The 25121-nt window shown below is 32.6% G+C and overlaps 1 protein-coding gene across 1 annotated transcript in view; it reads left to right on the top strand.

Annotated features, from left to right (window-relative positions):
• Positions 1-25121, top strand: part of LOC107453137 (projectin protein bent) — a 236219-nt gene that overhangs the window by 204758 nt on the left and 6340 nt on the right. The window contains exons 113-128 of the mRNA XM_071185213.1: positions 1387-1528; positions 2737-2936; positions 4067-4219; positions 6366-6411; positions 6511-6591; positions 6700-6805; positions 8886-9003; positions 10364-10536; positions 12283-12328; positions 13045-13189; positions 14400-14577; positions 16903-17184; positions 17923-18065; positions 20020-20176; positions 21338-21463; positions 24622-24819. Coding sequence (XP_071041314.1) covers positions 1387-1528; positions 2737-2936; positions 4067-4219; positions 6366-6411; positions 6511-6591; positions 6700-6805; positions 8886-9003; positions 10364-10536; positions 12283-12328; positions 13045-13189; positions 14400-14577; positions 16903-17184; positions 17923-18065; positions 20020-20176; positions 21338-21463; positions 24622-24819 — 2294 coding nt within the window. The remainder of the gene's footprint in view (positions 1-1386; positions 1529-2736; positions 2937-4066; positions 4220-6365; positions 6412-6510; positions 6592-6699; positions 6806-8885; positions 9004-10363; positions 10537-12282; positions 12329-13044; positions 13190-14399; positions 14578-16902; positions 17185-17922; positions 18066-20019; positions 20177-21337; positions 21464-24621; positions 24820-25121) is intronic.

The raw sequence follows: 25121 nt of genomic DNA, 5'->3' as shown, positions 1-25121 counted from the left end.
TTATAAAAGAATATGTAGATAAAAAAAGTGTCGATATATGCCTTCATTTTTCTTAATAGTTAAAGTTAAAACTGAACTTTTTAAAATAAAGTATTTATCGTGTCATTTTCACCAACTAGCAAAACATTTTTATAAGTTTAAAATGGTATTTTTTTAATATAATAACCAAGAAAGTTTTTTTTGAACTATGTTTATGAACGGAAATAATGTGTTAATTACGTAAAGTTTGAAGGCTAATAACCAGAAAAAGTCTAACTTATTTTTACAAGAGAAAGATGCAAAGTTATCATATCTTTGCTTGCGATCTCCGAGATCTGTAGACACAGTGACGTCATGAGGAGGGAAATCGTAGCTTCAGCTCTAAGAGCGGAGTGAACTAGCCCTTGTATTCTCTTTATCCCTGGAGGTAAGGTACGACCGTAGACTCTCCATGTAGTAAATGGCGACTGATGCACGTTAAATCTGTCGAGTCGCAAAGTCCTCCATGTTCCCATAACAAATCAATACCTCTGGGGGTGGAGATCCAGGAGTTTTCTTGTCTTCTAGATTGGTTCAAAATTGCAAGGCTACGTAGTTGAACATTAGTTGTCGTAAACTCAAGACATTGGGTTGGTTGTTCAATGACGGTTATAAAATAAAATATATTTTGGGAGTTAGAGGATAAAGCGTTCGCCATCCAATGAGGTGATCCGAATTCGAATGCTAGTGATGATTGGTCTGTACCAATTCCGCATCCGGCAGGTCCCGTCCACAGTACTAACGTGAAATATCCTCAGTGGTAGATGGATAATGGGTTAGAGTCCCCTTGCCTTGGGAAGCTTCTCGTGGTCTTCCTCTTCATGTAACGCAAATGCAGGTTAGTTCCATCAGAAAATCCTCCACGAAGGCAAATTTCTCCCAATACTTGATCCAGGAGTTTCCTTGTCTTCTGGATTGAAATCAAAATTACAGGGCTACGGAGTTGAACATTAGTAGCCGTAAACCCAAAACATTGGGCCGGCTGTTCAGCAACGGTTATAAAATGTTGTAAAATGTATTTTGGGAGTCAGAAATCCGAATTCGTTGAATAAAAGGTATGTTTATTCAGAGAAGGTTCGTTTTTCTGTCTGATTTCGTAACTTAAAATATCGCCTGCGCTAAGTATTTGGCATATTTGAGATCACCCCCCTTCAACTACGAAGTTTGAAACCTAAAACGCGAAGATCCGACCATTAGATCAAAAGTTATTCTGAGTGGTCTGCTTTTAATTTTGCGTACTGTTCACTAATGTTTTACGCGGGTTATTTGGGAGTAATTTTTGGTAATGTATTTGCCGGAACGCAAAAAAATACTAAAAACCAACTTTTAATTTCCAAAAAAGTGTTTGACATTTTCTTTCTTCGACAGCATGTCAGGTGGCGAGTTGTTCGAAAAGATCACAGACGACAACTACTTCATGAGTGAGGCAGAAGTAATCAATTACATGCGGCAGATATGTGAAGGCATGAAACACATGCATGAAAGAAACATCATTCATCTGGACATAAAGGTAACGCATCTTTAAGTATCCACTTCCTTAGATTCTAAACTACTGCCGAGTTACTACTTGTTTCCAGGACAGATCTGGTAAATCCGGAAAATATGTGAATTAAATACCCACTTAATATGTAACCCTTGCAACAATTCTACCTTGTGCCCAGTTGGGCTCAAAATTGGCTCAATATGGGTCCTATGTGGACATGCACCGAGGGACCCATATTGGGATGTGTAGATTTTTTAATATTGGTCCTATGCAGTGTCAATATCGGCCTATATAGGGTTAATATTGGCTGAATAATGAGTATAAAATACAGGATGAATCTAACAATTTTATATAGGACCTATATTGGCTGTAAAGGGGCAGTAAAATATATGGTGAATCACACATTTCTATATGGGGCCCGTATCAGAAAAATATCGGCCCTTTGTACGCTTATCGAGCCAAGATTCTTGGTCGAATGAGGGCCCAAGTTATTTTGCTGCTAGGGTAGCGAGATAAACTTCACCTGATGTAAAGCATTCCTGTACTTGACTGTCACATTTTCAGAAACAACTTCTTCAGAAAGTTCTTTAATTCTGCTATTCTTAATGCCTTTGACAACCATAAATCTTGTTCCATTTGCAAATGTGTTTCGTTTCAGAATTAGTGGAAATGAATCATTCGTCGCTCTCTTCCGAAAAAACCTTAGCAGACTTTTCCGAAACTAAAACATTTGTTAAAACAGCCATGTTCACGAATGTCAGAATTAAAGCATTTCTTACAAGAACTATGCTTATCCATAATTTATTTTTTTTCTAAAGTGCGTATCAAATCACTCAAACTTTAATTTCTAAAAAATTTTATGCCAAATGGCTCACCAAGAAATATAATACGCCACTGGAGTCAGACAAAATTCAAAACTTTCCTGATACTATTCGTTCCAGCAACTTGAAAATAAACCTTTTTAGAGGTCTGTGACTTCTCGAAAAAATTTCAAAATATTAGTTTCGTTTATGTTATTTATTCAATCACTCCATAGAAAAAAACCAATGATTCCTCAGCAGCGAAGTAAATAAAATTTGTATATGTTTAAGAGTATCGATATTTTTGGTTATCATCGGTATTTTAAATCATTCTACCAACATAGTTTCTTATATATTTCTTATATTCTATATGTGTGCTCTATGTATTATATATTACAATTTCTTATATTCTACATGTGTTTCTTCATTGATTAGCCTGAAAACATCATGTGTCAGACCAAAGCGAGCAATGCCATCAAATTGATTGATTTTGGACTTGCCACAAAGTTGGATCCCAATGAAGTGGTCAAAATTTCCACAGGAACTGCTGAGTTTGCTGCTCCAGAAATTGTAGATAGGGAACCAGTTGGGTTCTACACGGATATGTGGGCGGTCGGTGTCCTGGCATATGTTCTGTAAGTAATTCTCTCATTTTCACAAAGTTCAAAATAATTTCTGTTTTTGATTTAAGCTCTTCACTGGAACGAACATCATTTTGAATAAAAGCTCAATATTTATTTTTAAGAGAATAAGATAACTGCAATTCATTGCAATGTTTTTATATTGCAATAGCCGAAACATGGCATCCTTGAGAACATATTGAGGTATGATTTTAATCAATGAAGCCCCATGTTTTCTGAGATTTCTCAACCAGTGAACAAAATATCTATAATCCAATTATACGGTTTCGTACACCTCACGTAAATTTATTCCTAACTCGTAAATTAATTTTGCATGCATGTTTTATATCTTTCTTCATCCTATTGACTCCTATATACTTACATATACACTTTATTTACCAAATAATAGTTATAAGCATATACTTTATTTACCAAATTATTAAAAAATTTATCAAAAATGCCAGAAACTTTGTCCCATTGAATAATGTGGCTTTACATTTTAACAAATATTTTTTTTTAAATATTCAATACTATTCTAATTTTTCATAAAATTTAATTTGGTGCTTACGCCACATTCTAAAATTAAAGTTAAACACTTAATACTTCGTTTAATAACTAGTTAAGGAATCAATAAAAAAAGGTGAAAAACTTTCTTCCAAAATTGATCGTGGTAGAAAGCGATAAAGAATAGCGTCCAAGCGAATAAAATCAGATCAGTTCAGTTGGTGATGTTCAACTTTAAAAAATCGAGTGTTGCCATCTAGTCAATGCTAAGTTCTGATGGAACATTATGTTCGACTATATGGAAATAATATTAGTGGGACTTCTCCCTACAAGTTACCCTTTTTACCTTAAAGTGTAGAACCTGGTAGCCCATGTTATTCTAAGCGCGTGCAAGCTGCTAAGGTTAATGTAAGCAAAACAATATTTAGTCCTCTCTTGCAAAATATTTTTAAAAAATATGCATTAACGTTGGCAATATTTTCCCAACTATTCTTAATGACGACTACCTTAGAAGTGATAAAAAAAAGATTTCTCATCAAAGTTGAAACACTGAATCAAACTCATATGTAACGAAACAATTGTTAATGTTCTGTTATTTCATAGTTGTGAATGTTTGATCAAATCTGTTTTGTTTTGTGCAGATTGAGCGGCTTGTCCCCTTTTGCTGGTGACAGTGACGTAGAAACGCTGAGAAATGTCCGCGCTTGTGATTGGGAGTTCGATGAGGAAGCTTTCACCAACATTTCACCTGAAGGAAAAGACTTCATCAGCAAACTCCTTCTACGCAGCAAAGAGTAAGTGAAATAAGCTTTTTACTTCCTAACATAAACTATAAGTAAACAACCTTTCTTTCAACTAACCGAATCTTACCTTTTGCAAAAGAAATGCAACCCTAATAACTTCAGGTGTCTTTCGACTTAACTTGCCCCCGCTAAGTTACGATCCAAATTCTGAAAGAATCTATTTTGTGCTCTACAACGTGAAAATAAAAACATGCAACCATTTCGATACTATATAGTGAAGCACCTTCAATGTGAAAAAACAGATATGCAAAAGAAATTACAATGATAATACTGCCGTGCTATTGAAAAATCAACGTGACACAAATTTCCAAATTGAGATTTTTATATACATGCCATCTTTGTATGGTAAGCTAAATATTGCTAAAAACGTTTTTGCAATATTTAGCTTACCATACAAAGATGCCATATATATTTAGTAATTTTTTTTAATTGCATGCAGAGAGCCATGATGGCTCAGAGGATAGAGCGTTCGCCTTCCAATCAAGTGAATCGGGTTCGAATCCTAGTCAATACGAATTCCACATCCAACTTGCACCGATCACAGTGCTGACGTGAAATATCCTCTGTGGTAGGCACATCATAGGTTAGAGTCCCCTTGCAGTCAGGCTAACCGTGAGAGATTTTCTTGGTCTTCCTCTCCATGTAAAGCAAATGGGAGTTAGTTAAATCAAAAAGTCCTCCTCGAAGGCAAATTTCTCCCAAATACTTGATGCAAGAATTCCCTTGTCTTCTGGATTGGGTTCAAAATGACAAGGCTAGGGAGTTGAACATTAGTAGTCGTAAATCCAAAAATTAGGTCGGCTGTTCAACGATGGTTATGAAATAAAAAAACTGTTTTCTATGCTGATTTCCTCACTTATTTGACACAGCGTTTTTGCTTCTTATACTTTTAAAGCAGGGTCGGCCCTAGATATTTTGGCGCTCCGGGCAAAACCTTAATTTTGCGCCCCTCCACCCCGTTTTTTTTAAGTAAATCTCATGCGACCATATCAGAAAGACAAGAAAACTTTAAAAAACGTTTTTTTTTAAACATTTTTTTCAAAAACTCAATCATCAGATAACAAGATAAGCAATTTAGCACTTAAGGCTAAATAACAAAAATTAAAGTGTAGTAATGCTAACTAAACTAATATCTCATATTATAAATAAATTCTAACTAACCAAAGTAATTAAAATGCCCTTTTCTTTCGGCAAACTCACGAACCAGTGATTTCAAGTATAATTTGTCGCTAAGCTTTTCCGCTCAGATAAATAAATCAAAGTTATTAGGAACAAACAAAAAACTTAAATAATTTTTTTTAAATAACTTTTTTTTTAAATTTCTGATTTGGCGACATGTTTCCATCTAGACAAAAAGCTAGTTCACAGAAAGCGAAAAAACTTCTTTGATTGTAGTTTAATTGTTTGTAGTTTCTTTTGTATTTTTGTGCTTCGATACTAAAGCTTCTTCATGATAGTACCGAAAAAAGCGTAAGAGTTGGTTTCTTCTATTCTCGACTCTTTGTTACATACAACGAGCGATTTTGAACAAACTAATCGGAGATTTTGATATCATTATTTCTGCACAAATTGGGTTTTTCTCGAGTTTGTTTTAGTGTTCCAAATTTAGTGCAATGTTTCCTTTTAGCAGCTATTCTAACTTTTTCTTCGATTATTATTGAAGCTCTTATTGTAATTTTTTTTATAGTAAATTAGATGAACTATCTTCTAATCTAAGTAAATCTCTTCAGCAATTATCAGCCAAGTGAACTGTAATGTATTTACATACTTAAAGTACTTTTATGTTCTTTTTATTATTAACGTATAAGTCTTGACAGTGATTTCTATATGAATATGAATGCTGAAGAAGAAAAAGTATTCTAAGACGTCTTAAAGCACGTACATAAGGCAGGATTTAAAAACCAATCAGACGACAATCAATGGAGACAATTTTTGCAACGCATGATATGAAATGGTGTCGCGTTTTACAAAGCCCATCCAGAGAGAAAAAGCATTCGACCCATGGGGAACGAGTGATAGTAATATGACGATCATAACTTTTATTATGTAGTTGTTCTTTATACCTTTCACTGATATTTTTTGTTTAATTTTAAAGTTATTTTGCACATTTCCTAATCTTTTTATTTTCCTGAAACAGGAAAAGAATGACAGCTCACGAATGCCTGGAACACCCCTGGCTAAAGGTAAATTCTGGAAGAAAAAAAAAATAGTTTAAACATATTTTTACGAAACTATGCCAATGTAGATTTTTTCCTAATGCTTTCTCTTTTTTTTTCCTTTAGGGTGATCTCAGTCACGATACTAAAATTCGCATTCCAAATAGACGATACGTTAAATTCAGGGACGAGCTTAGAGATAAATATGTAAGTGCTATTCTCGAACTAAAACTCACAAAACTGAAATTATGAATGAGTTTTCTTTTTTGTTTCATTTAAAATGCAGTTTGTAAGTTGCTTCTTTTCCTTTCTTAGGCTGATTCTTGGAAGAACTGTCTACTACCTTTTGGTCATATCGCTAATTACAGCTCACTGCGAAAATTACACCAGGATAAATATAAGATACAAGATTTCTATTTTGGTAAGTTATTTCTACCTTATAATGCTGCATAAATTCCCCCAGTAAGTAACTCGTAATATTCAGTGTCGACCCCTGTTATTCAAATGCTTAAGATGCTAGTAATTAATTCAAGAATTAACTAGCCAGCTTGCTCCTATTTATGTGAGGGAGGGATATTTTAATATGAAAAAAACATTAAGTAGCTGACTCACTGAATTACAACTACAAAATCTAGAACACAAAAAAAATAATGACCAGACCGAAATGTGAACGTAAAAAACGAACAAAACTAAAAAAAATATTGGGTTATTCGGAAATTAATTTCGTTTTTTCCCCAGAAGAGGACTCAATTGAATTTTATCACGACCAACTTGATACTTAGGCCACATAATCAGCTACCGCTGATGTGATGCCATAATAGGCATTACATATATTTCCTAACCTTTAAAATTTCTTTATCTCTTAAACTTATATTTTTTTAATCATTCTTAATCGAATTAAATCAATTATTTAATTTTTATTATAATTTATAATAAGCGAATATCATATTTAATTCGTTTCTTATCAATCAATCAATTTAACAGCTAATTTTTTATTTTAATTCTAATGTAGGCTCATTAATTCGCTAAATCAAAACCAAAAATCTATTTATAACTCCTTATTATTTATTTCTTACCACAAAAATTGTTTCAGTTACATCGTTTATACTAATTCTAATAGACTTTTTGATGATTTGGGATCGCCAAATTATTTCAAATTCGATATTGATTATGGGAGGTTGGTATAGTTTTGGGCTATGTTATCTTTCGATAATTCGCCAACCTTGGATCTCTTCCCATGCTCTCAACTGTCCGTTGGGAACAATTCATACACTTTCAATTTCCAAATTTTAGCAGCAGCCCTTTTGGGTCTTCCAGTCCTAACCGTTGAATTTGGATGCAATTTTAAATGGCTGTGAGTTAACGAAAATTGCGTATTTAGAGTCACGTATAACTAATATTTAAGCTTATGAATGACAGATAGTTTATTATTTTGGTCACATTTTCATCTCTTAATGTTACATAACATTTGATGTTATTTCAAAGGAAGGAAGATGTACTTCATTTCTTAGAGGAAATAAAAGAGCATTAAACACTTTATTGCGAGTACATTTGTTAATTTCCTAGCATATCTTAAATATTCGCTGTCAAGAAGAGGATAAAAAGTTGAAGAATAATAAATGAACAAATTCGAGCAAAAATGTTTTAGAATAACAAAATGGCTCATGTAAACGTGAATAAATAATTCTTCATGCTCAATATAAGCCAATTTTTTTATTCAACACCATTTTGAACATACTGTGTAAATTAAGTAAGTGTAAATTAATTTCCAGCAGTGTAAATTAATTTCTCCGGCAGTGTAAATTATACAAGTGTAAACTAATTTCTCCAGCAGTGTGAATTAAACAGGTGTAAATTTATTTCTCCAGTAGCGTAAATAATACAAGTGTAAACTGATTTCTCCAGCAGTGTAAATTATACAGATGTAAATTTATTTCTTCAGTAGTGTAAATTGTACAAGTGTAAACTAATTTCTCCATCAGTGTAAATTATACAGGTGTAAATTAATTTCTACAGTATTGTAAATTAATTTCTCCAGCAGTGTAAATTATACAGATGTAAATTAATTTCTCCAGCAAAGTTCGTTTCATTAAAATAACGAAGTAGTCACTACAATTCTAAAGTAGTTTGTAGTCATTACATTTTAAAAAAAAGGTAGTCGTAGTTAACTACATTCGTAAACTGTAACTGTAGTAAACTACAAAAATAATGTAGTTTTTCCCACCACTGTCTAAAACTCTTTTCCGGTCGCTAGAAAAGTCTTCAAATTGTCAAACTAGGGGATCATCTCGATCAGTTTTTGGCCAAAAAACAAAAGTGTTATGATTGCATAATCATGCTACTGCCAGAAAGATGGCGAAAAGAATTGAACCAGAAAGGACGAAACATGTCTGACTACAGATACCGTCATTAGGGTGTAAAGCATTTCCATATTACAATTCAGTAGAGGTTTAAATAGTTTTTGAGGCATTTCAATAATATTTTTTATTCATAAATTTTAGATCGTCTTCAAGCAGCTCCAAGGTTTGTCATTCGACCCCAGAGTACATTCTGCTACGAAGGACAAAGCGCAAAATTCTTCTGCAGAGTTACGTCACCGGCTCCACCTACCGTATCATGGTAAGTATCATGGCAATATTTGTACTTGATTTAGTAGTAAAGCAAAATGGAGATAATGTTGCGGTTTGAAGTCTGGATTTATGGTTAAGGGAGCTATTTTCCTTCTCTGTTAATTATGCTAGACCTCTAGATCTATATCAATGTGCAAAATTAAATAAAATGATCCTTCCATGATAAATGTTTACCTCAATATCGGATATTTTTCCCCTTGAAATCCGTATTTTAAATTTAATTTTACAATAATCCAACACGGAAATTATACTTTTGCAAATATTTATTCTTCCCAACAAAATTGGCAATTTTAAAAAAAAGCAGATTTAAATCATGATAAAAATGAATTAAAACTCTGATGTCACATTTGTTTGAAAAAAGTATTAATCTTCATAAATAATTATTTTATCTATGTGCTTAACTGATAAAAGTTTTGTTATTAAACTACTAAAAACGTTAGAGCCTTAATGAAAGGTTTAGTGTACTTTGTCAACGATAAGAAGCCTGGCGCTTCCCTCTCTGCACGCTACTGAAGTTCACGTGTACGCCAACAATAACGTAAAAACAAACCACTGCTGCTGCATTGGTAGTAAGAACTATTGGTTGGCGGTTGAATAAGAGATCACACATTAAGCATTTTCTTGCAAGATAAATGAGTGTTTCCCTGTATCAACCATCGCCATGTAAATAGTTCTCTGACTTTGGAAAAATAATTTAGATTAGACTTCATTATCATCATAGTTGGAAAGACAACCCAATGTAGGCCAAAGCCATCCTCTGAAGATTTCACTGTAATGACTTCCGGTTTATCTTTGATCTCTAATTCTTTCCATTAATTGCAAGAAAATCAGACTCCACCAAATCAGCCCATCTTAACCGCGAACTTCCCCGCTTTTTTTTTGTTCCAGTGGGTCTAAAAAGTAATATTTTTTTATTGTATTGTCATCACTCATCGCATTTATTTTTATGTATTTAACAATATCGGGTTTATAAATCTTGTAAAATTCAAAGTTAAATCTCCTTCTCCAGTTATTGTTTTCATTAACACCAAGTATACTCCGCAAAATCTTCCTCTCAAGTAGTGTGATACAATTTTTCTCCAGTTTTGTCATTGTTAAAGCCTTCAGAAGCTTATGTCAAGACCGACCTGACGAGAGTTTTGTAAATTAAGAACTTTTTTTTTTATCTGGAACCTAGATATAATAAATCTTCTCAGTCCATCAACAGCAATATTTACCAGATAGTCAGTTATTTTTATTTCAGGAGACAGTCTGTTATGAATAGTGATTAGGTTAGACTTATTAACCCTGTAAACTAAAGGTCCAATATTTTAATGCAACTAGAGATTTTATTTTTTGTGTGTGTGCAGGTATCGTGATAATGCTGAACTGAGACAGAGCGTGAAGTACATGAAGAGATACGAAGGTCACGATTACTACTTCGTCATCAACAGATCTAAACTAGACGACAGGGGAGAGTACATCATTAAAGCTGAAAATCATTACGGTTCCAGAGATGAGCCAGTCTTCCTTAATGTACAATGTAAGCATTCATTGTTTGTCAGCAATCTTCCTTTTCAGATTTGAAATTATTTTACACTCTCGATTGACAATCATAATTTAATACAATGGCGATTAACAATCATTGTCAACAATGATACTTTTTAACTTTATTCCGATAATAACAACGTATTTATTCTATATCATTAGCTGCTACCGAATTTTACCTACAAAATTAAACTCAGTGGCGCGACAGCCCTTAGAAGGCCACGTCCAACTGTGCCCATCTCAGTTTTCTTGACCTTGGGCTCTGGGGTGCAGGAGCAAATGTTCTGATTAGATGGTCAGCCGAGCGTGGACCCCCAGTGTTTAGTTCTCAAGCATGCTTGATGCTTATTTATGGACCCACTGAAGGGATGAAAGGCTGGGTAAACCTTGCCCGGCCTGAGAATCGAACGCAGGACCTGTGACACGAGAGCGAAGCACTATCACTCAGCCATCGAGTTTTATCAGTCGTAATTATATTTATCAGCCCTATCATTAATGATACCGTTTCTGAATGAACATCTAATACTCCCTCGATTACCTATCATGACTGCACTATTATTGTGATTCATTGTCAGCAATGATACCTTCTTGCTGGTAATAACGCATTTATTCTGTACCATAAACTACTACCGATTATTAACAGTCGTTTTATCATTGTGCATCGCTGTCAGTATTGATAAATTTAATTTCTGTCTTAAATTCATTTACACCTTCAATTATCTGTCGCAATATTGATGTGTATCACTGTCGGCAATAATTATTTTCATTTCAGAATGAAATTTGCATTCTGAATTACAAATGGTAATATTGTGTGCCACTGATGTCAACACCTAAAATCACCATTTTGCGACTTTTATTTCACCAATAATATTTTTATTGTGTATTTTCATCATCAGAAATGATAATAGTTAAAGTTATAATTTGGGGCCTGGATAGCCTGGTTGGTAGGGTACTGGGTCCACGTCCAAGAGGTCGTGGATTCGATCCCCGCAGTCTGAAAGTTCCCCGTGTAGTAAATGGTGACTGGTGCTCGTTAAATCTGTCAAAGTCCGCCACATTCTCATAAAAAATCATACCTCTGGGGGTACTGATCCAGGAGTTTCCTTGTCGTCTGGATCGGTTCAGAATTATAAGGGTCCTGAGATGAACATTAGTAGTCATAAACCCAAAATTGGGTCTGCTGTTCAACGACGGTTATAAAATAAAGTTAAAAAAATAGTTATAATTTTATTAGCTGTTACAGAATATTTAATAGCATGCATATTTTTGTATTACATTTGTAACTATTACACCGATTTTAAGACTTTTTGACTTGTTTTTTCTTTTAGTTCAGGTACACAGATTTTAACACGATATATTTTTAATTCAAACAACCTCGATAAACGTATTACAAAAATTTTCACTTCTTAGGCATTTTAAAAGAATATAATAGAGAAAAAAGTTCTCAGAAAAAATTGCCTTAAAGCTGCCTTATCTCACGTAGTTATGGCGTTCAATAGCTTCTTACATTTCAACTTTGTTTTTTGGACTGGGCGACTAGTACCTTTTTCGGGAACATCACTAGTAGGGTAGCACCTTTTTTGAGAGCTCATAGAGGGTTCAACGCTGAATCAGTACAGTTCGATGTGGTATTGCTTTAGATTTTTTTTACTTATTTTATTAATTCTAAATAGTAACATGTATATTTTTTTCTTTTTTTTTGAAAATTATGATTAACAATTTATTTATTTTTTCATTATAGCTGTTCCAATTGACATTCCAAAGATAGTTCTGGACGAACCAGTCAGGTATGTTTTCTAATTATATATTGATTATAAAACATGTTCGACCCTGAATGATTATAACCCTAGTAGAAGTATAACTCGGACACCTATTTAGTAAAATGGCCATTATCAATATAGGCCCCATATTTAATAGTAGGCAGATATATAGCTTTATCTGATTCAGCCTAGGTTCTTTAGCCCACATAGGGCCTATATAAATGTTTCATTAGTTATTCGTCATCCACTGTTCAGCCTAGAATGAACCAAAAATGTGTTCAATTTATCAGACATTTTAAGCCACTATTCACCGTAAAATGTAACATTTTGATTTACCAATAATTTTCATTAGCTTATATTGATATAAAACTTCGTCCGATATTTTATGGATGTTTGATTGAATACAAAAAATAAAAAACTTCCTAATACCAGAAATTTAGAAAACTTCCGGTGTATTCTTCCGCTTATGTTATGCTTACGAGGCGATATGTGCACAGACTTAATATTCTAAGAAGTTTTATTAATGTGATGTACGTTTATATGATGTACGTTTATATAATGTGATGTTGTAATTTTAAATTTACTCGTAATTTTAAATTTACTCGCTCCTAAATTTAAAAAAGTACTAATTTAGGACTAAGTAGTTTTTAAAACCGTCAGAACAAGAAGTTTTTTATGATCTCTTAGTTAGAAATAATCATTTCCCCATTAAAAGAATTAAAAAGTGTTTGACTCATTTCTAGGAAGAGGCAAGAATTGCAGCCAGTGTTATACGAAGAACCAAAAGACTGTCCACCACTTTTTACTTTCATGCTCAGGCCTCGTGTCATTCAAGTGGGAATTGGTGTGAAACTTTTAGCTTGTTTAGAAGGAAAACCAGTTCCTGAGGTAAGAGATTCATTCCCTTTTTTATAACCGCACAGTAAAAACAACACCTAACGAATTACGATAAATATTTAAACGTAGTTTAATACTGTAACAATTGAAGTTTTTATAGGTTCGATGTGTGGCCAAAATCTTTATCGAATTAACCGTACCCAAACTTCCTAGATTCACTTTTTTCACAATGTTTTCTCTGATTTTACTGGTTGATAAAACGGTATAAAATAACTCTAGTTTCATTTTAACACATTTACTAAAAAATAAAATTGAAAATATGAACGAATGATTTACTTTTAAAAAAATGTAATTAGATAATCATTAGATGTTACTAAACTACTTAGGATAAAACAAACTAAGAAAAAATTATATAATGAATACTAAATTTTAAATTGAAGACAATTTTATTTCATTTTTACTAGTATTTAAATAATGTTTTTCGATTATTTTATTTTAATCAAATATTATAGAGTATTTTTTTCACTAATGTACATTTGCCAATATATGTAACGAAAGTAGTATTTTATGCAAAACTATGGATAAATTTGACTGAAAGTGTTTTTCCAATTACACACCCATTTAACAGAATTAAGAGAAATAGAGTTGACAGTGATAATTGTATTGAACATGAGGGGAAATGTGCTTATTTCCTGTTATTTTTTTATTTAAATTTAAAGTTGTATTATGAAAATGTTCTATCTTTTCCCCAAGAATTTAAAACATTTTTAGTACCGAGTTGAAACTATAATAATCCAAGAATTGCAATTTTCATTCTTCATAAATTTTTATACCTTCTTAACTATCAATCTTATAGACATGATTTTGGTGCCAATGAAAATGCATGTGCAACAATACCATAGCTTGTCTATATCATAAAGTTTAACTTTCCTTCTCTTTCCCCTCATTAAATTCAAGATGGTTATACGAGGGGAGAGGAAAAAGTACCCTTACCACAACTTATTAAACAATTTTTGTATTGAGCTGCTTACTTTTAGCAACGCTGTCCATGAAAGACAACATTGTTCTTCCGAAAATGGTTCTGCAACCTTATTCCAGGTTATCATATAAAAGTCTTATTTTTATTAGCTCTTAATGGACAGTAATTCTTTCATTCTACTGTTAGGTTCTTAAATGCTAAAGTTTATGGTTTTAAATCTCACTTTTCGTGTTATGGAATGGAACTGTTTTGTAACTTTCGAAACTCCATTCTATTTTTCAGATTCGATGGTTCAAAGACGGTAGAGAGGTGGGTAAACACCAGTACAGTGTAGCCTATAATGCAGGTGTAGTTTCCCTCGAAATACCATCCTGTACTGTAGAAGATTCTGGTACATACATTTGCACTGCCACAAACACACTGGGAGAAGACAGAACAACCTGTACTGTAAGAGTAGAAGGTGAATCTCTTTTTTGCACTCATAGTTCCTTTTTCTTTAAAGTTTATGCATTTTATTATAAAGTTTATGCACTTTATGCATTTTAAATTTGCACCAAATCGGACAAAATATAGTTGAATATCACATTATTCTTACCCAGTGCAATTTAATTGTCTATTATAATTGTTGCGTGCAATTTAATCATCTATTATGATTATAATTAGTCTATTACATTCATAATCGTGAAATAAGATCATGATAAGGAGCAATGATTTCAAATGCAATAGCACAAAAATGGAATGCTTGTCATCACCGTGATTAAGCTGCAAATTTAATGAACTATTTTATCTCTTTCAGTATAATATACTTTTATACCGAAATAAATATTTTCGGCTGAAATCTTTCAATTTTAGAGCTGCGCGGGAGATGATGCCAAGAAAAAAAAAATGAGATACTTTGATAAATGATACGATGAAAACTAAAACAATAAGTGTTTCATATTTTTTCGTTCAGAAGCTCGAATCAATGGATCGAGAGTTAAAATTAGAATTTTTAACAACCGTAACAATTCTATGGAATTATTTATTTCGATATAAAACTAAATTGCATGTTACGTTAAAAAAATACAATTGAAGCTTCATTTAATATACAACTAATAAGAGCAATAACAAGTAATCCATTTCGTACATTGAAATCTTACCTTAAGAGTGCTTGTCGCTCTCACTTGTAACCTTATATTGCGATTACGCGTAATGTTAACTCTTACTGTGGGCTGGAGCTTGGTGCTAAAACAAGGTGTTTAAAAACTGAAGTGAAATTAAAAAAGAAGTTCATGTAGTTTTTTTCACACTCTTAAAAACATAGCAGACGACTGATTACATTAATGGACAGTTCTTGCCTTGATAGAAAAGATTTTTTGGTACTCTTCCGTTAGCCGGGCGCAAGCGAAAAATCGCCAAATAATGTAGAATTTCACCCAGGGCTCGAAAAACCACCCGTTCGCCCGTCCTCGGCGGTCAAAAATTCGCCGCGGACAACGAATTTCTCGAATCCGACGTCCGCGTGGACGGCCAGTTTCCCGTTAATGTTGGTGATACATTTTCAATTTTTGTTATCTTACAAGAGTCTAGCGCCTCACTTCTAAAATGACCCTCTAATCTCGAAATACAGCAACATACTGCGCATGGTGGAATTGATGTTTTCTCTGTCTGGGAGTACTGCAGCGGTTGAAAGGGGCTTTTCAGCAATGAACTTACAAAAAAACACATTACTTACTGGTCTTAAACAAGAAGCGTTAAACGCATTTATGAACATCTACCTAAATGGAAAACCTCTTTCAGATTTCTGTGCAGAAACCTCTGTAAATCATTGGCTTGATTGTGGAACTGGCAAACGTCATATTTGATTCATTTAAAAAACGCAGTACCATCGGATAAATTGACATGATAATTGACAGATAACTTAACCTTTGTTATTTAAATTATTTCATCAAAGAAATAAATTATTTCATAATAGAAATACTAGGTTTTACTATTAGTAACCTAGTATTTCTTTTATTACTGTATAATGTTATCCTAGTATTTGTAATCCTAGTAACTACTAATTCATTGTGCAATTTATATAAATGTTTGTAATAAATAAGAGAAAATTATATTTTTATTTATTTAGAAGCGACGGGTTAGTTCCAAAGGAGGACGGGTACATTGTTCGACAAGCCGTCCTCGGGGATGGGTAAAAGTTTTGAGTTTTTTCGAGCCCTGATTTCACCAAATTTCTCACAACCATAAGGGGAGCATCGGAGAACTTCTTTGGCATCATTTGGAGTCGTACCTCGTTGAATTTAATGTGGAGACGAGGAGTAAACGATCCATTGGAGCAAATGCTCAAGAACATCACCGTACTCTAGAAAAGCCAATTATTATAAGCATTCCTTTTGGGGTGAAACTGTTTTGTTTAAAATTCATTAATATTATTTTATAGTTGAACTTGTTTTGCTAGCTATTAATAAATATTTGTTTATAGTTGAAAACTTTCGACTTTTATTCCGTTGACTGTTTTGTCATTCGCTTCGCTGGGCGACTTGGTTCGTGTTTGGTTCCTAATTGGTGACATTTGGGAATGGACGGAACATAACATATAAATACCGATTTTTCTTTCACAGTCAAAAATATATTAAAATTTTAAAAAATTTGCCTGGTTTTTGGATCAAGCTTCTCAATTATAACTAAAACATTGCGATATTTTTTGAACGCTTCAAATAATTGACTATTTTAAACCAATTTTGCTCAATTTTAATTGAAAATAAATCTGCAATGCATAATTTCAAATAACCATTTACTTCCACAGATCGAAGAGGGCCCTCCAGAGTTCAATCTCCAGCCATTACACCGCGTGTAGCAACACCGACATCCCTTTATAGTTCGACCAAAACTAGGCCAGCTCTTTCAAAGCCTACCAAAGATCCAGTGTCAGCTACTCTGTCTGCGGCAGCTACCAGGTTGTCAGCACCAGATTCGGCAAGACTGTCAGCTCCAGACTCGACGAAGAGAACTCAGAAAGCTTACGGAAAGAAAGACACGGAGGGTGGGACACCGACCAGATCTCGAACGGCGACCAAAGAGCTCCTTCGTAAGTTTCTTACTAGATTTTAATAAAAAACAAGAAAAAAGCGGTTTCCGAAAGTCGGTCAATTATCTCTAAAAGAATGCATTCAATCAAAACACACATTTAAAATATTTTCTAGAAATTCAATGATATCAGACTACAATCCTTAGGCTGCTAGGAAGTGGGCGTCAATTTTGATATTTTTAACATAGTTTTTTTTCCATCAAAATATCAAAAATTTCTATTTATTTTTAGTATCTCTAGTTTAAACAATCTGCGTCTCATTTTCCTTTCGTGATTACCTTAATATTCGTTACCTAGATGTGTTCTGTAGCCTCATAATCGATGAAATCTACAAAACAAAATATATTTAGGACAAGGAAAGAACCGTCTAATGTTTTTACTATTTATATTTTGGACACTCTGGAATAATTTGTGCAAAAGCTTGCTTGATGCTTTTATCTAGGAAAACTAGAAAACAAAGTTCTTCAGAACATCGCTGATGGACACACGTTCGCGATGAAATGGGATAACTTCTAATGAGTCTGATGAGAAGACCCAAGATTTTAGGGGGAAAAAAAGATTTTAAAGTTATTTAATATGACGAAAGTCTCAAGACGGAGTTATTCATCAGTCATCCATTAGAGGTCAAAAAATATGACCCATGTAATAAATTTAAAATCTTAAGAATTTGTCTAAGCTAATGAATGACCACAAAATATCACGTTTTATGTAGATATGTTTATTAATTTTCTCTTTCAGTCCCTGAAGACAAACCAATGACTCCTCCTAAATTCAACCAGACATTGGGAGATAGAACAGTGAAAGATGGCGAAACTGTGACACTCAAGTGCACTGTATCGGGTGACCCAGAACCACAAGTTGAATGGACGAAGAACGGAACGGTAAGTTTCTTTTTTTTTTTCAACTGGACGGAAATATTGTTTGCCTTCAATATAAACTGTGAGGGGTAACATTCATTTGCATCGCAAAATGAAGATCATTCCATCCATTTTGAAATAGCTTAGCCCGAAGAATAAGACCAAAACTTGAATATGCGGGTTAATAGAAGAGCATGCGTGGTTAATTTTATTTCATTTTATAACCATCGTTGAACAGCCGACCCAATGTTTCGGGTTTACGACAACTAATGCTCTACTCCGTAGCCTTGTCATTTTGAACCCAATCCAGAAGACAAGGGAACTCCTGGCTAAAGTAATGGAAAAAATTTGCTATGGTAAAATTACTTTTTGATATAACTAACCCGCATTTGTGTTGAGTGGAGAGGAAATCCACGGAAACCTCCCATGGTTAGCCCACTTGCAAGGGGACTCTGGCCCTTTATCCGTGTCTAACACAGAAGATATTTTAAGTCAACACAGTTGTCGGTGCAAACCGGATGCGGAATTCGTAACGACCAGCCATCGCTGAGATTCGAACCAGGTTCATATCATTGAAAGCAGAACTCTCTATCACCTTAGCTGCGGCATTAATTGTAACCTATCCATTGGTCAACAATTTGTACATATTATCAGTTTACAACATACTTAAATGGAGAGCTGTATGAAAATAGTAAATCCGTAGTATTGTTTAATTATTATTGTATTGCGCATTGTTTAAACGTAATAGCATCAAACTGCCGTACGAAAAAAGAAACGCAAAAAAGATCGCCTCAGTATGTCATGATCACACGACGCGTTTTTACACTCGAAAATAAACTCTCAAAATTTTAGTGTAAAAAGAAGTATAAGATTGAAATTCCAAAACTTTTAATTTTTTTTTTTTTTGAATCATTAAACCAGAGAATACCATTAAATCAGAAACTAAGAATTATAATGCGAATAAGCAATCTAGAATTTATGAAAGCATTAAAAAAATAACTTTTAATTGAGTCCTTAAACAGGTGTCAAGAATCCAAATACGTCAAGAAAAAAGGTGCGTTTTTTTCAGAAAAACTACGTTTTTTGCTGGATTTTGAAACATCCTTTGCATTAAGTGATTAACATGTTTGAAGTTACCCCCTGAAATCTTAATCAATCTTAACTATTAATTAATACAGGGTGATTCGTTTATTTTTTGTGAAGTGTACCTATTATAAATCTGACATACAGAAATGGTATAATCAACATTAAATCTAAATCGACACTTTTGTTACAGGAATGAGTAATGTTTTCAGAGGAGAATTATCGACTACGAAGTGTTCAACTCTAATAAGCCTTAACAAATTATTGTTATCAATAGGGGAGAGTGGNAAAGAAGTATAAGATTGAAATTCCAAAACTTTGAATTTTTTTTTTTTTTTGAATCATTAAACCAGAGAATACCATTAAATCAGAAACTAAGAATTATTTTTAGTGTAATGCGAATAAGCAATCTAGAATTTATGAAAGCATTAAAAAAATAACTTTTAAGTTAATAACTTTTGAGTTCTTAAACAGGTGTCAAGAATCCAAATACGTCAAGAAAAAAGGTGCGTTTTTTTCAGAAAAACTACTTTTTTTGCTGGATTTTGAAACATCATTTGCATTAACTGATTAACATGTTTGAAGTTACCCCCTGAAATCTTATTCAATCTTAACTATTAATTTATACAGGGTGATTCGTTTATTTTTTGCGAAGTGTACCTATTATAAATCTGACAAACAGAAATGGTATAATCAACATTATATCTCTATCGACATTTTTGTTACAGGAATGAGTAATGTTTTCAGAGGAGAATTGTCGACTACGAAATGTTCAACTCTAATAAGCATTAACAAATTATTGTTATCAATACTATTATCGGCAAGCCTGACTTTAAAAAGGTGTTTCATATTAACTATTTTCTTTTAACGAAGCTTTTTTATTTCACTGTTTCAGGTGGTTCACTCCTCTAAAGAAATAAGTTTGAAATATAAGAGTGGGGTGGCAACACTGACCATCGAAGAAGTTTATCCAGAAGATGGTGGTGAATATGTCTGTAAAGCAACAAATTCCATAGGAGCCTCATCTACCAAATGCAAACTTAGCGTCACAGGTAAAGAAAGAATTCATTAGAATATCCAAAAAACTTTTTTGTTTGAAGTATTTTATTTATCATACAGTTCAATGATGCTTAAATGAGGGGATATTCCTGACTTTTTGTAAAAGGTCGTTTTTGAGAAGTTTAGAATCCTCTCATAATTTTTCTAAATCTGAAATTACCGCAAAATCCAGGCTCTTCTAGCTGGATTCACGATTTTTGTGAGAAAAAATTCAAAAACTTCGTCCTTTAAAGAGTTGTAGTTTTGAAATTATGAATTTAATACGCTATTAACTCCATCTTACAAAATAATAATTTTGTGAAGGGTTCGGTTTGAAGGATAAAATATGACTTAAAGGGTCAACTATTAAAAAAAAAAATTGTGAAGTATCCATTTTAACGATTAAAAGGAATTAGTTATAAACTTTAGTTTATCCTAAAATCTGCCTAATGTAATGCAATGTGAAGGGATTTTCTTTAAATCCTGTATTTATGACCTCCTAAATACCTAATGTAAAATTATGAATTTTTTACTCATTTGAATCATAACTGCTTCGTTGGCAAACTAGGAAAATGGAATAAAAGTGTTTTATCTGATGTATCAGTACTAAACAGGAACCATAGCTGCCATCTGTACTGCATTTTTTCAGTTTCTCTTGGTCTACTGACTTATTTAAAACTCTCACGGTTTTTGTACATTTTAGAAAATTCCCTAAAATTGAGAATCTTTCTTAAAAAAGATTGCCATTGAAATAGAATTTTTGTACAGATTATCGCTTGCTTGATTGAATATTTAAATAAGTATTACTATTACATGACGAAGTGAACCTCATTTATAGAAATCAGTTCAAAACTTTTTTTGTTCTAAAATGTTCAGCTTATTTTTATTCAGACAAGCTCTTTTTAAATTAAGAACATAGTTTAATTATAGTGCCTATTAATATTCGTAACTCATGACATTTCGAGTATGCTTAATATCAATCATAACTGAGAAATATTGCAGTTTTTCTTAGTTTGATGAAGAAAAAAAATTCCTAAAATTCCCTGTGTGTAAAATATTTAGTACATTATGCAAAAATTATCATGAAATTTGTATTATTTCTTAAAATCTACTAGATTTTTTTACTGTCCATGCTGAAAAACTATTTTCTCAAAATTCAATTTTTTTGCCTTCAGGAAAATTGAAAGAAAAAGATTCTGCCGAAAAGAAAAGTGGGGGAAAACCACCCAAAATTATCGAACATTTGCAGAGCCAGGTGGTTAAAGATGGCGATCCTGTCACTTTGAAATGCAATATTTCAGGTAAGTTCACGCACATTAATTTTCAAAAGAGACATATATAATTATATGCAGAGACTCCAACACATTACTTCATTAGAATATTTCGCGTATTTGTTCTTAGTTGCATTTTCTGTTCCGCATTGTTATTTTCAGGCTCTAATATAAGACTAATGACTATTCTAATTATACCTTGATTACTTTAAGCAACAGCATTTTCATATTATCACTCTAATTTAATATTATGTGTCCCATGGCCGAATTTTTTCAAACTATCACTGTCTAGCACTAATGTCTTTCTGCTAAATATTTTTAATAACAAACTTATATGTTACTAATTTAAAATAACAAAATAACTGTGCACAAAAACAATTTTTTTTTAATTGAACATGTAGGGGAGAGTCGGGTAGCCCCGCCCACTTAAGGACTATTGCTTATATTTATGTATAATATTGAATAATTCAATACTTTTGTATTTTTCTATTGTTTTATCATCTAATTAAATAATGCAAAAAGAATAAACCAGAAAAGAATAGTTTAACTTAAAAAAATAGAAATTTAAAAAAGCATGTTTTTCAGCTCTTTTCAAAATGTGTCGGGTAGCCCCGCCCAGTTACAAAAATTATGTTTTTTGACTGTTTTTTCAGGTGTAAATAAAAATGACTAATGTATTGACAGTAGATAAACCTCATTTATCATTTTTATCACAAAATTATTTTATTTATTACATATTTATATACTTTTAGTGAATTCTATCATTTAATAACAATCATTTAATAACAACAATCATTGTTGTTAAAAATGCATATAACATTCAAATTTGAAGCAATAATGATCTTTGCAACTGTACATTTATCGACGAAATAAAATTGGGCGGTGATACCTGACATTCATGTGCAATCCAATTTTTTTGTAAATTTGTAATTACTCGAACAATTTTTCACATATAAACTTCTTTCTTTGTGCAAATTAAACTTAAGACTACATACTTTAATGCTGTTTGTATAGAAAAAATAATTATTTCAGTATTAAAATGAATTTTAATCGAAACATTCAACCAATTTTTCTTAACTTCATGACTACTGTATTCAACATATTTTCAAAATTATTGTTTACCATGTTACCAGCTGCATAAATACTTGAAACTTTGAAAATAATCTTTTTTTAATATAACAATTAATGTCCGATGGCCCATTGACTTGAAAAAATATTCTATATATATGAAATTGACAGTGGGCGGGGCTACCCGACTCTCCCTTAATACTTTTTTATTCCAATATTATAGGTGATATACTCGCATTTTGTTGGGGAGCGGGGGGGAGTAACGCACAAACTATCTCCTTCTTCGCATTTTGTAAATAATCATCACAGTAAAAAAAATGAATTAAAAATCGTGACATCCGTTATCGAAGAAAAAAGATCCAAGACGAAATCACACGAATTAGACTCCTTCAAAAAGGGGTTACTCCAATGAATAATAAATAATATTAATATCGTATAAAAAATATCGGATATAAAACCTATCGAGAAATCTTTAGCAATAACTGCCAAAACATCGATAGAATCATCGCCTTAAAAAGCAAATATTTCGAATTTTCCGTAGTGTTTGAAATAAATCGAGACATTTTAAAAACCACGTGAAAATCAATATCAAGAACTGCCGAAAATGCAATCGGAACATTACATCGATTGACGATACTATCGGCTTAAACTAAGCGCGTCAGAAAGAGATTATCAAAATGCATGATTCAAATATGACGTGTAAATTTCTTTAGAAAAGAAAACTAAAAAATTTTTTACTTTCCAAATTAAACGAAATTCTTTCTGCAAGAGCTCTGTTAACGTTCTGCGACCATGTCGCCGTATCGCTGCAATTCTGCCACAGGGATTATATGGTACAGATATTTATTATTGGCTAATTACATTTTACCTATTTTAACCATATTTCTTTGTCTATTTAATTTATATTTATTATTGTATGTGACAGAGTTCTTTCCCATAGACTTTCTAACTGAATCTCTATTTTATATGTCAGAGATTGTTTTCGTTGATCTAGTATATTAATTTTCATGCTACAGTCTCTATACATTGTCAGCGCAATTTGTTAAATTGTATTTTAATTATTAGCATATACTAATAATTAAAATACAATAAAACATATATGATTAAACGTGCATTATTTATTTATGAATGCCATACAGTATCTGGCCAAATTTTTAGACGCACAATAAGATTCCATGTAAAATCTTAATTATCAGATATACTACAAAGCTTTACTGTTTTTACGTAGCTGAAATCGGTTTGCTAGGTTTTCGCTTTTGTATCCATGGGTGAACATTGAAATGCAATACGTTAAAAATAAATACAAATAGTGAAGTATGTAAAAAATCACCCAAATACAAGCACATTACATGTGTGTTTAAATGTATTGCCTATAAACTCGCGCAAAATATGTCATTAATAAAAAACTACGTTGCTTCTTATAAATTGGTCTAATCATTATAATGTACTGATATTATGCCTTATACAGTACAGAACCCGTTATCCGGAAATCAGAAAACCGGAAAACCAAATAACCGGAACGAAATTCGATACATTTTCCCGCCATTTTTGAAAAAAACAAATGTTTTCTCCTCATAAGATTTCAAGATTTTTCTTTCTTTTTTGAAAGATGTTAACCTTACCATCATTTTGGAAACAATCATTAGTGTATTACTTCATCGTTTTTTCTTCTTTTCAAGATTATTTCCAAATATATTTTTTTAGTTGAATTTGACAATAAAAAAAACGGCTTTTTGTAGCGATTCAGAAAACCGGAAAAATCAGTTATCCGGAATAGCGATGGTCCCGATCGTTCCGGATAATCGGTTCCCTACTGTATAATAATTCTGTATTTATATAATATATCGTATAATTTATCGAATAGTCGAATTTATATTATCTATCGTCAAGTTTAACCCATTATTGATACACAAAAGTAAACAAGTGCGAACCGGTTTCAACCACGTCAAAACAATAAAGCTGTATTGTATCATCCGATTATTAAGATTTTGAATAAAATCTTAGAGTGTGTCTAACAATTTGGTCAGGGACTGTATATAATTTGGTTATTAAACGTAGTTTTTTAATGCTACAACATTTTAGTTTTTGGACATTTTAATGACGTATATTCTCACACATAGGTGAATCTGCTTTCGATGTGATCTGGCTGCACAACAACAAAGAAATCAAACCCAGTGACGACTTCCAATACATCCACGATGGTGACCAATACAAGTTGGTGATACCAGAGATATTCCCTGAAGATACAGGTACCTACACCATAGAAGCCATCAACGACAGTGGGGAAGTGTTTAGCACATGCACATTGAATGTTCAAGGTAACCATTCCCAAATACATTAGCAGAAATCGTTTAAGAGATTATACAGAAAAGAATAACTAGATCACATCTAAATTCATCGTTTAAACGTTTGACTTAATTTCCATACTGGAACAAGAAAGCGGGGAAGGTCGCGGTTGGGATGAACTGACTCGGTCGAGTCTGATTTTCTTGAATATAATTAATGAAAAGTATTGGAGATCAAAGATAAATCGGAAATCGTTATGGAGAAATCTTCAGAAGAAGGCATTGGTCCACATTGGGCTGTCTGGCCAACTATGATGAGAATAATGGTCAGATTT

The sequence above is a fragment of the Parasteatoda tepidariorum genome, chromosome 9, assembly GCF_043381705.1.
Source record: "Parasteatoda tepidariorum isolate YZ-2023 chromosome 9, CAS_Ptep_4.0, whole genome shotgun sequence".
NCBI classification, from domain to species: Eukaryota; Metazoa; Arthropoda; class Arachnida; order Araneae; family Theridiidae; genus Parasteatoda; species Parasteatoda tepidariorum.
The sequence above is the reverse complement of the archived record's forward strand: the minus strand, read 5'-3'. Positions and strand labels throughout refer to the sequence as shown.